Below are 13,446 nucleotides of genomic sequence, written 5' to 3'. Positions count from 1 at the left end.
TAACACTAGAATATAGCATTATAACACAATTCTAGCTAAAAAGAGAGTAAAACAATAAATAAATTAATTATTAATGCTTAACGGTTTACAGTTATCACATTTTATCACATGACCTTTATTAATGGCCACATTTTACTGAATCTAAATCAGTTTTTATATTTCTGTATATCTTACCGTTCTAAAGCAGTAAGCGTTTATAAGTAATATTCGCCCCCCCTCCCCCCCTATTTTCGTTATACCGGAAAGAAGCACACAGGGGACGGTAGGGGACTTTTAGTATATGGTCAAGGATATCATAAAGAACATCTGTGCCAAAATTCAGCTTTATACCTCGCATTTCCGGGTTTGCATGATTTTTTACCTAGATTGACTGGGCTATTGAATTTAATGCTAGTAAAAGTAATACCATAATAATTTCCAGAAAAAGAAATAATGAATTGAGAACGCCTTTCCTTATTCACAACGAAAAAGTGCCCATTGTAGACAGTCTAAGGATACTAGGCATTATAGTGGATAAAGCTTTTACTTTTAAACCCCAAATTAACAATGTATTCAAAAAGTGTTTAAAAGACCTAAATATAATTAAATCAATAACATGTGGTAGATACGGTGCACACCCAGATTTTGCCCTACAAATATACAAAAGTTTAATAAGGTCCAAACTAGACTACTGTTGTTTCATTTATGGTAACCTACCTTATAGTGAATTGAAAAAACTCAATTTTATACAAAATCAGGCTATGAGAATTTCATTGGGTGCTTTTAGATCTACACCGATTGTTGCACTAGAAATCGAATCCTCCCTCATGCCATTAAACTTAAGAAGACAAATGCTTACAGATAGACTTGTATACAAGATTGTCACAGAAAAAAACCATCCTATTTTCAACAGCATTAGTTATCTAAATCTACTCTGCACTCATTCACAATACTGGATACATAAGAAACAACCACTGTATATAAATTCTTACAACAATATAGAACAAGATAACCCTAATATACACACTATGGACAACAACACAACATATTGGGATTTTGACTTGCCCTTATTTATGACAGACAAAATAGTTAAATGTATCTCAACCTTAGAAAATTATAATCAAAGTAAAAAGGAAACAAACATAACCTATCTGAGACAATTGGTCAATGAAATGCTTAACCTAAAATTTGGCCATTGTTTACAAGTATTTACGGATGCATCAAAGACTACTAGAGGCGTGGGCATTGCCTTCTATATACCTCAACACGGCATAGCAAAAATGTACAAAATTAACAGCACATTTTCCTCGTACAATGCAGAAATGCTTGCAATATATAAAGCATTGCAGTTTATTAATGAAATAGACGAAAATAATATCATAGTTTGCACTGACTCACTATCATCTGTTCGAGCAATAGACGCGGTGAACGGGGGCAAAAGAACAGACGGATTAGTACTTGACATTTTCAAAACAGTACTATCAGAAGGCAAAAATATAAATATTATGTGGGTTCCAGGTCATAGTGGCATAAACCATAATGAACATGTTGATAAATTAGCAAAAAGGGCAGTTATAGAAGGAATAGAGCTAAAAAATTCATTTATTCCCCATGAAGATTTTAAAAATCTCAGAAAGAGATATTACAAAGAAAAAGTAAATAATCAACTAATATCAACAAACAAAGCAATTTGGTACAAACACATTTTAGACATCACTAAGCCCAACCCATGGTTTAAAACACATAAAATGGAAAAGAAATGGGGTACGGTCCAATAAGCGGACCCGGTTTTTTTATATCGAAGAATATAATCATCGATACCTAATATTCGCATATCGAATCATAGACTATCAATCGATATAAAAGTAATAACAATCATATGTTTAAATTAAAATGTGAATTTAATGATAACAAATAATAAATGAACATAACCATAACTCATAACTTTAACTAAATGAAACAGAACGAAAACGTTTTTACTAAAGTTGTGTCCACCATTACCTTCTTTTTTTGCATCTGAAGACGACCATGTTAGCTCCTCTGACAGTTACATTTGTTACCTTTCCACAAATATCACATAATGGATTCTTAGGTACTAACCCAACATCCTGAAGCCATAAAAAACATATTTTATCGTCTTTTAAAGCAATTTCGTGAAGCTTCCTAAGATTGACGGCCATTTTAATACACAATGTTACGTGAAATTTAAAATATTACCTTAATTAATTGTATTATTTGAAAGTGTTTACAGCTGTTCATATAGATTATTTAAGTTGTTAAAAATAATTCATCAGTATCGATTGATTATATCGATGGTTATGATTAAGTAATATCGTTTGCCAATTTCGATATAAAAAACCGGGTCCGCTTATTGGACCGTACCCAAGAAATGACATAGTAAATATTAATAGAATGAGATTTGGACATGCTAACATCAACAGTAAATTATACAAAATAAAGAAATATTTTACACCCCTCTGCCTTAAATGCAACATGGGAACTGAGGAAACAATAGATCATACCATCATAGATTGTCCCCAATATGAACATGCTAGAGTAGAATTAAATAAAATCAAACAGACATTTCAAGATAAAACACATCCAGTCAAAGACATTTTGCAAACTAACAACACAGACATTTACAGAAAATTATGCGACTTTTTGAACATAATACAAAAACATTTATAAAACACAAGAACATTTATGTATACCTATTCACTGGGATTCTTCATCCGTGGTCGTCCCCTTTCGGGTTAGAAATGTCATATAGACCCATGACGAGAAGACTCCTTTTAACCTCTATCATACCTTTAACTTCCCTACATCCCACTTTTACTAACATTATACTCTAACATAAACATACATTTATGTAACTAATATTTAAATGTAATTTTTTCAGATGTAAAAGAAAAAGAATGACCTTCAACCACAGATGAAATTTTAATTGTAAAAACTCAGTGAACAACGGGGCTAAATGACAAAGTCATAGCCTTTAAAGAAAAAAAAAAGCTTTTTTATACTGGCCATATTGTTGCAAAAAACGTGTGTTGTTTGAGGTTATGGTCATGTAATGTTAGTAAATAATTGTCTACTATGTTTAAACGTGTTATTTAGTTCATTAGTGAGTTAGACTTGGTGTTCACGTTGGTCATATAAGTAGTTTTTATATTTGGTATAAGTTTTTACCAATTTTTCAGTGAACTAAATTTGTAATTTTTTCACGGGACACATATGGGTACTTTGGGATTATACCGACCACACCAGTATGAAGAACACAAAAATATAAATTTATAGAAACAAACATGATAGAACGAAAAAACAACTGTTTAATTATAAAATTACAAACTTACAAGTGTTTCCAGGTATTGTGATCGGTATCGTTGTCGCTGTTATCTTATCTTTCTCGAGAATCCCGATTACGGCAGGCCGCGCGGCATCACATGATTTTGCACGGTAGCCTACATAATTGCCTTTCCATTACAATTCAATTTATATTTCTGATCAGCCCCTCTAGAATTTGATATTTTACTGATAGGTACTATCTCGAGGGATGTTTTTCTTTCGTCGACATCAGCGCGGGGCAGCACCGGCCGAAGCCCGCGCTGATGGCCGGAGGCACTCGCATTTTGGGTGGCGGAGTGTGATCAAGAATAAAAACAAGTTTTGAGTGTTTTTTTCAATAAAGAGTTTATTAATGTTTGTTTTTATTGAATTTTTGTGTTTGGAGAAATGTAGGGGTAAAACACGGAAGTACAACAAAGCGATGCACCAGCTGAAAGGGCGGAGAGACTCTGCAACCACGTTACCTACTAGACCACTCGACTTTGACCTCTGTCTGAGGATGGGGAGGGGTTTGCGATACGACAATTCCTGTTTTATATTGACGAAATATTGTTCTACGCTAATCTAGTAATCAGTAGAAGCAAAATGTCAAATAACGATTCATGTCTGGGTGTGGTCGGTATAATCCCAAAGTACCCACATATGTCCCAATGGTAGAGGACAGTGGGACAAATATATCTCATTGGGATAGGAATTAATATGGGTGACAATTTAGGCTGAAGTGAAATTGACAAGGAACTGGATGAGTTTCCTTCTGAAATCAGCGAACTATTTTACGATAGTGACAATGATCCGGAATATATTCCGACAGACAATTCTGATAGTGAGCAGAATGTACCGTTTTCTGATCATGAGTTGGAGGATGCAATCTCTGAGTTACCAGCAGCATCATCAGTCATTCCTGCTGCATCATTAACATGTAATAATGTAACTTCTGTGACATGGAGAAAGGTAAGTGATACTTTTCTACCAAGGAAAAAGAAACCTGAAAAAAGGCGTCCAATAATACTTGCAAATGTTGATAGAGGTTCAAGCGAACTGGACATTATCTTTCAAGTTTTTCCTAAAAGCCTATTCATGTTTATTTCTCACTGCACTAACCAGAGACTAGACTTGTTACAGAAAAAAATAAAAATAAAAGTAGAAATGACAAATTGTTATGATATTATGCTTTTAGTGGGATGTATTCTGGTCATGTGCTACAACCATCTACCTAGCCTCTCAGATTATTGGTCAACTCATGACTCAATGGGTAATAAAGCAATCAAACTTGCTATTTCAAGGCAACGATTTCAGCTATTAATTTCTAAAATGTATTTCAATTTGCCTGAGCAACCCGAAAATGCTTCAAAGACATATTATATCGATGAAATGATATCATGTTTGAAATTTACCTTTCGTAAAGCAAGAAGTGAAGCAAGTTATCAAAGCATAGATGAGTCTATGGCAAAGTTCAAGGGAAGATCTTCCCTCAAACAATATTTACCTTTAAAACCAATAAAAAGAGGCATCAAACTATGGGAAAGGTGTGACGCTGAGACTGGGTACTGTTATGATTTGAATGTTTATTATGCTGGGAAGGAGACGGAGAATGTCAATGGTACTCTAGGCGAAAGAGTTATAGAAAAACTTTCGTCTAGCATTCGAGGCGATAAAGAAAATGTTGCACTACCGTTTGATCGGTTTTTTACTTCTGTAAACATACTGAATACCATCAGCCACCCTTGTGTTGCTACCTGTATTAGTAATAAAAAAAAACGTGCCACACTTTGATAAAAAGCTGGAAAAGGGAGAGTTCGACTTTTTGGGGAATGATCTTGGTGTCCTTGCTGCTAGGTGGAAGGATTCAAAAGAATGTGTGGTCCTCAGCAATTTCTACATGGATACTGTTACACATGTTCAGCGAATGCAAAAAAATGGCGAGAAAAAACTAGTTCCATGTCCTGAATCAACTGTTTTCTATAACGAAATCATGGGCGGTGTAGATCTTTCCGATCAGAAAGTTAGTATCTATGATTTTGACAGAAAATCTAAGGATTGGTGGAAAAAGGTATTTTATAAGCTCTTGCTAAACTTCTGTTGTAAATGCTTGGATTTTATATGAAGAGATTCAACATAAAAAACCTCTTTATTGTCATTTGTTGTTCCACTAGCTGAGCAGCTGTTGTGTGAAGGACGGAAAAAACATCAGTGAAAAGAAGAATGAGCTGTGGGAGACCATCAAAAAGGGCAAAATACATGGTAAATGTTGGCTCACATTTACCAGTTGAAGGGACCACCAGAAGGAGGTGAAAAGTTGCTCTGAAAATAAAGTCGAAAAGAGAACAAAAACCATGTGTGTGGAATGTAATATACCTCTTTGTAAGGACTGTTTTTCAAATTATCATTTATAAATTGTAACTAAACAGAAAACAAATCTTAATTTTGTAATATTAACAATGTTTTGCACAAAACAATAATAAACTTATATTTTGCAAAACAGTGATTATTATTTACCTATACCACTGGGACAAATATGTCCCATTATTAAATACCACTGGGACATATGTGTTCCATTTTAAAAAAGGTCATAAAAATAGTAAATATTAAAATAAAAAATTTAAAAAAATTACATGCTATAATTTAATAAAAGGAACAAGATTATAACAAAATTTAAAAATATTTGTAGTGAAAGGGTTAAGCCCGAACTTGAAGTATACTTATAGCTGCAAAGGCAGTCCTTAACATGATTATTTAGATGTGCCTTATGAGCACATTAACAGATGCACCGAATGTTAACTCACATGGTGAGTTAACATATGACTTTTTAGACACATCCTCTGAGTGCATGAATAGATGCATAGGGAACACTTAAATGGATTCTCACATTTGTGAGTTAACATATGCCTCTGTAAATTACTTTTCACAATACTTCCATAATCACACAAGGAACACTTAAATGGTTTCTCACCGGTGTGAGTTAACATATGCTTCTGTACATAACTTTTCAAAATATTTCTATAGTCGCACAAGGGACACTTAAACGGTTTCTCTCCCGTGTGAGTTAACATATGCCTCTGTACATTACTTTTCACAATACATCCATAGTCACACAAGGAACACTTAAATGGTTTCTCGCCTGTATGAGTTAACATATGTCTTCTTAGATGCTCCTTCCGAGTATATGAATGGCTGCACAGGAAACACTTAAATGGTTTCTCGCCTGTATGAGTTAACATATGTATTCTTAGACGCTCCTTCTGAGTACATGAATAGGTGCACAGGGAACACTTAAACGGTTTCTCGCCTGTATGAGTTAACATATGTCTTCTTAGATGATCCTTCCGAGTACATGAATATGTGCACAGGGAACACTTAAACGGTTTCTCTCCCGTGTGAGTTAACATATGTTTTCTTAGACACTCCTTCCGAGTACATGAATATGTGCACAGGGAACACTTAAAACGGTTTCTCTCCCGTGTGAGTTAACATATGTTTTCTTAGACACTCCTTCCGAGTATATGAATAGGTGCACAGGGAACACTTAAATGGTTTCTCTCCTGTATGAGTTAACATATGTATTCTTAGACGCTCCTTCTGAGTGCATGAATAGATGCATAGGGAACACTTAAATGGTTTCTCACCTGTGTGAGTTAACATATGCGTCTGTACATTACATTTCACAATACTTCCATAGTCGCAAAGGGAACACCTATATGGTTTCACACCGGTGTGAGTTAACATATGCGTCTGTACATTACGTTTCGAAATAGTTTCATAGTCACAAAGGGAACACTTATATGGTTTCTCTCCTGTGTGAGTTAACATATGCGTCTGTATATTACTTTCCAAAATACTTCCATAGTCGCACAAGGAACACTTAAATGGTTTCTCGCCTGTATGAGTTAACATATGTCTTCTTAGATTCTCCTTCCGAGTAAATGAATAGATACACAGGGAACACTTAAATGGTTTCTCACCTGCATGATTTAGCATATGTGTTTTTAGATCCGATTTCAGAGTACATGAATAGATGCACAGCGAACACCTAAAAGGTTTCTCTTCTGTGTGAGTAAACATATGTTTTTGTAACTGCCGTTTTGTAACACTTGCATAGCTGCATTGGGAACACTTATATGGTTTTACACTTGCGTGAGTTAACATATGTCTTTGTAAATCCCCTTTTCTTATACTTGCATAGTTGCACAGGAAACAATTAAATTTTTTCTCTCCTGTGTGCGTTTTTAACATATGCCTTTTTAATTGCACACTTTTCATGCTTGTATAGCTGCACAGGGAACATTTAAAAGGGTTGTCATCCATGTTGTGAATTCAGCACATTTTTGGGTGGCTATCAATTATGGTACATCTATCCTGAAAACAAAACAATATTAAGATTATATTAACAAGATAAACCTAAACTTTAAAAAGTTAGAATTGATTATACGTATTAAAAACTATAATCAACTAATATCACTAACGAGATTAGATATTTGTGAAAACATGTCCACATGGCCACAAGTCCTTTTTGTAGTGTATTTTTATTTTTTGTTCTATCTACAATACACAAAAAGGTACAGGAAAGAAGAATTTTATAAGGATAAAGGCACTATGGTTAAACAATGAGTATTGAGTTCTGCCCTCAGCAGACCACCCCCAAACAATAAACAATGCCACGCAAAAACAAGAATTGAGTAAAGACAAAATAAGTGTCGTCTACATAAACGCAAAATACTATTTTGTTCTTTAAAAAGAAAACAAGAATCATGAATTTGTACTGTCTTAAACACAAACCGTGTAATTACCAAAGTCAAAGGCTTATGAGTATTTATTATTTTACTTACAATACCAATTATATATAGTTTAATAAACAATATAATCATAAATAAAAAATGAAATTAAATAAACAAACAACATTGCCCTATTAAAATACATGAACTTTGTCCTATAAACAACACATTTATAAAATACAACAGTGCAATATTATATTGAAATACTAATACTGAAATATAAATTACAATGACAAAAACTATATTATAGATATTGACAATTAGGCAAACACCTAATTCAGACCTTAAAAATCTAATGTGCTAATATCACAGGCCGAAAATTCGTCAATAGAGTAAACATTATCTTTCTTCACCAATCTATTACCTTTCTTAACTGTTTTAAGTGCACATCCCATGCATTCTTAGGCAGTTTATTAAATAATTCAATCTTCATACATACTCGTTCTGGCTTTTCTAATCTTACTAATACTAAGCCTAGAAGATGGTTTTACCTATTAAAATAATTAGAAGATTGTTTTACCTATTAAAATAATCATGGGTTTGTTTTCTTCTACGTAGGTTATTTAAAGATCCCTTACCATCGATCAAGCAGCTATATATATATATATATATATATATACACAGATTTAGAAGAATCATTATTTTAACATCTTTGAACATTGGTAAACATTACTCCCTTAATTAATTTATTTACTTAGACTAACCATGTAATTCTGTAACTGAACGTTATACTTAAATAGGTACGGTATATACTCGTATTCGATCCACTTTTCTGCACGTCCAAGAATTATCAAGTTCCACAAGTATATATCTTAAAGGCATCGAGAAAGTAATCAGATCAGAATAGACTTTTAGATTCAGGGAGAAACAAAACAAATTCACAATATTTGTTCATAAGGAACTCCGAAACACCAACGAAACCAAGTTCAAATGATCCCAAAAATTTCCTGACAGTGGTATGTTGTTGCGAGTGCTACTATAAGTTTCAATTTGGCGCTTCCGCGAGAGAACACGGTAGTCAGCTGTGTCAATCAACTGGTCATGAATGGGAACCTACTGCTGTCTTGAATACTCCAGTACAGATTCTGCACTGGTAGGCAAGCAAGAAGAGCATATTTTTAGCGTGAAGTTATGTACAACTATAGTTAGGAGTTGGGTGGGTAAATGGATAGACTTTTTTAATTATATTTTAGTTCAGGGTCTCAGAGAGTGTAAATAAAACAAGTTTCAACAAAATTTGAAATGTTGATTTGATACAAATGTATTATTTGTGATTCAAATAATACATGTACATTACCATTGTTCTTGTGGCCATTAGTCAAATACCATTACTAAAATTTTACTTAGTTTGTATTAATTGGGAACAATAATGATTGCAGTATAATAAGCAGCCACCACCCCAATAGAATTATTCCTTGATATTCATGTCTATCTAAAAATACTGAAAACATAATTTTGAACCAAATAACACAATAGATATTTGAAATAACAATATAGTTCCATTACTGATAGGCATTATTAGTGCCAGTAACAGTTTATTCGGTGGAAAACTTACGGAGATATTGTTATTTCAGTAACAACTGGGCTGAATAAGTAAAATACATTAAAACATAAAACCAATATTTAATACTTTTATTTTTTGTGAGCCTTTCGATAGCGAGGCTATCTTCTTCAGACACATCACAAAAAAATAAAAGTATTAAATATTGGTTTTATGTTTTAATGTATTTAAGTTAACAGTAACCAATATAAGCTTCATCTACAGCATTTCAACTGGGCTGAATGTTTTGTTCTCATAATAACAGCCGCAGCCATTTCATACAAACAATGAGACTAGGAAAGGAAATATTAAATATTAATGTTATGCGATATAAGTAGGTTTAGAATAGGTTATCATAAATATGTTACTAGTAGTACCAAAGTTAAAGATAACCTTTACAAGCGATCACGTAATCTGAGCTTGAATTTGGTGCTTTACCTACCTCAGATCATGTTACAGATCATCCAACTTCTATGACGTCAGATTACGTTGGATAATATCAGTTACAACGGTAAGAGGTTACTGGAATGTAATATCTCAACAAGTTATTTTCTAATAGGTTTTTGACAAACAAGAGTATTTTCTGTCTCTAGTGGCCATTACTCAAATGATTTAATTTTGTTTGAATTAATTTGGAACAATAATGTCAAATTGAATTACGTTAAGACTTTAAAGATTGTATTATATTTCCATATGTAAAAGAAATATATGCACTTTAGGTTATAGAATATATCACAACTTTATCTATACTAAGTTTGAGGGGTGTAGTACTTTTACTTATCCCTTTACATGGTACACATGTCTGACAGCATTAAATCTTTATAATTAAAAGTTTGGTCATTCGAGTGTTGATTCGATTGGGTTGGTAGCCGGTTATTATACTTCAGCCCAATAATGTTGAACCAAATTGAGTGTTAGGCTTTTAACATTGTATTATAGTGAACTATATTTTTAACGTAAAAGAAATATTGGTATTTAAGTGGGTAGGGTACGATAAGCGGACCCAGTATTTTATATCGAAGAAGGTAATCATCGATACCTTATATTCGCATCTCAAATCCTAGACTATCAATCGATATAAAAGTATCTATAGTCCCCAACAACAAACTTATGTTTTAAATTAATATGTGAATTTAATATTAACAATGATAAAACAAACTATTATAACCAAAATTAGGAAATCATAAGACGACCATATTTGCTTCTCTCACAGTCACATTTGTTTCTTTCCCACAAATTTCACATAATAGGTTTTTCGGTATGAGTCCAACGTGTTGAAGCCACGTAAAACATGTCCTATCGTCTTTCAATGCAATGTTGTGTAGTTTTCTAAAATTGACTGCCATTCTTAATAATGAAATGTTACTTATGTAAAATTGAAATATTACCTTACGTGTATTATTTGAAAGTGTTTGCAGCTGTTGATATATATCATTTAAGTTCATTAGTTAATTGTTCAAAATAATTAATTAGTATCGATTGATTATATCGATGGTTATGATCGGTTGCCAATTTCGATATAAAAAACCGGGTCAGTATATCATACCCTGCCCATTTAAGTTAATATTATAGAAAATAATACCTTACTTATTTTTTATAACTATACAAAACAAACATTTATACAATTACAGACAATATGTTATGGTATTTTTGCACATACTTATGACATCAGAACTACATACATTTATTAAAAAGTCGTAGTTCATTCATTTTAACCCTTTCAGTGCCAGACATTATTTTGGAATGTTAGTGAATAATGCCAAAGGTATTTTTGCACTTGCATCCAAAAGTGCCATGCAAAAATTTTAGCAATTTGCATATGTTATTAGAAAAGGTCATAACTTTGTTATTTATTAGCAAATTTTTAAAACATTTATGTTTTTCAAAAATATGTATATTATTATTGAATAGACTCAAAAACCTCTTATACAACAAGAAAAATAATAAATAACAACAATAAAATATAAAAAATGTATTTTTTTCTCTTTCAGTTTATGACACTAAAATAAGTACACACAAAAATGCTTACGCTTAATAAAATCAAGCTCACTTAAAGGATACTTTATTTTAAACATATCCACTAATCTTTATTCAATTATCACAAAAAATATAAATATAGCATTTTTTGTCACTCACTTTTTTGAGGAACTCAAATATTGCTTATACCTTGATTATATAATTTATCCATTTCTTTTACTGACTTTAGTACATTTCTTATGAGTGATAGCCATAATAATAACTATATAACTCTTTAGGATAGTACAACAGGAGTAGGCCTAACATGATTTTGGCTATTTATAAAAACTTACAGAATAAAATAAATGTTACAAGTTGTAATTTAGGTACTCTTCCTCCACTATGTATTTACGAGTATTTTCATTCGGTGGGGACCTTGAACGATTTTTGTTTTTTTTTTTGTTTTCTTCTGGTTTGCTCAAAAGAGCAGGCTTTGTAAAAAAACATGCAGCCTCGTAGTTCCATAATATATGTTAATTATTCAATGTTAATGGAGTGGGATTTACATTAATGTTGTGTATTTGTTAGTTTTAAAAGAGGAATGTGATAATTAAGGGAGTGAATTTAAACGACAGGGCTCTTTTGGAATCCTCATGGCCAGGGGTCCATCAGGCCAGCTTCCTAACCCGAAAAGATTTGGACCTCGGTTTTTTTTATTTTGTTACGACTCCCAGGTAGGGTAACAATTATGTGACAGAATGGAAGAAATGATTGTTTTTATGTTTAAATGTCTTTTTTAATTTTAACAAAAAATGTTCCTAGTTCCTTATATATATTCAAATCATTGGTTTTAAGAACATCCTTTATGTCATAGTTTACATGTTTGAACTTACCTGATATTAGTTTACAACATTCTTTTCTAGCACATTCAAAATGTGGACATTGTAGTACTACATGGTTTATTGTTTCTTCTACACCTAAAGAACAGTTTAAGCATAATGGAGTAAAGTATTTTTTTATTGCAAACAACTTACTGTTAACTCTGGCATGGCCCAGTCTCAAACGAGATATTGTGACGATTTCCTTTCTTAACAGTTTACTATTTTTAAACCAAGGGACATAACTTAGCTTTTTTACAATATTTTTATACCAGTGAGCTTTTGGAGTTAATTCAAAGATTACCTGATAGTGTTCCATCCCCTTTCTTTTTCTTGCTACTTTAAAGTCCTCCAAAGGGACATTAATTTCTGGAATTTTTACACCTGTCGTTATTGCATCCCTGGCTAAATTATCTACTCTTTCATTAAAGTCCAGTGAGACATATCCTGGAATCCATACGAATACTATATTTTTATTCAAGGCTTTCAACTCATATACTATGCTTATAATTAATTGGTTTTTACTCTTATCTTTGCTATAATTAGATATTGCTGTAACAGGAGCTTGAGAATCTGTACATATAACTACGTTATCATACAGTATTGGGTTTTATTGATATTGCACTGCTTTATATATAGCTATTAATTCGGAACTATAACTAGACATATATTTGCTAAGAGAATACAATGCAGTGGTATTGGTCCGAGGAATCAGGAAGGCAGCGCCACAACCATCGTCAGTTTTGGATCCATCAGTATAAACATAAACATAACCTAAATATGATAGTGACATTTCTTCTAACCACAATTGTTTTAGAGTTTCTTTACTCGTATTCTTTTTACTTACTTCTAAATTTGTTAATCTAGTATCGCCTTTTATACTATTTTCTTCCATAAATAAAGGTAATTCAAAATCCCAGTCATTTTTAAATCCTTCAGTTTCCATGATGTTAGGCATCATTTCAGTTACATTATTATATGA

General features: G+C 32.5%; 2 protein-coding genes across 3 annotated transcripts; both read right to left on the bottom strand.

Moving 5' to 3' along the window:
• Positions 1-5,739: 5,739 nt before the first annotated feature.
• Positions 5,740-6,707, bottom strand: LOC124374169 (zinc finger protein 513-like). Its single transcript, XM_046832431.1, has one exon. It carries the CDS (start codon positions 6,705-6,707, stop codon positions 6,096-6,098), a length of 612 nt encoding a protein of 203 aa, XP_046688387.1. The 3' UTR covers positions 5,740-6,095.
• A 52-nt stretch (positions 6,708-6,759) lies between these two features.
• LOC124374168 (gastrula zinc finger protein xLCGF3.1-like) lies at positions 6,760-12,039 on the bottom strand. Of its 2 annotated transcripts, none has more exons than XM_046832429.1 (2): positions 11,767-12,039; positions 6,760-7,674 (listed from the first exon to the last, which is right to left on the bottom strand). In XM_046832429.1, the coding sequence occupies exon 2, from the start codon at positions 7,621-7,623 to the stop codon at positions 6,760-6,762; it is 864 nt and encodes a 287-aa protein (XP_046688385.1). In that variant the 5' UTR covers positions 7,624-7,674; positions 11,767-12,039. The 2 variants fall into 2 exon arrangements, with proteins under 2 accessions (XP_046688385.1, XP_046688386.1); XM_046832430.1 differs by having other exon boundaries at positions 11,940-12,025.
• Between the last annotated feature and the right edge of the window lie 1,407 nt (positions 12,040-13,446).

Source organism: Homalodisca vitripennis, unplaced genomic scaffold (genome assembly GCF_021130785.1).
Source record: "Homalodisca vitripennis isolate AUS2020 unplaced genomic scaffold, UT_GWSS_2.1 ScUCBcl_7342;HRSCAF=14994, whole genome shotgun sequence".
Lineage (NCBI taxonomy): Eukaryota > Metazoa > Arthropoda > Insecta > Hemiptera > Cicadellidae > Homalodisca > Homalodisca vitripennis.
This window is presented reverse-complemented; position numbering and strand designations above follow the sequence as displayed.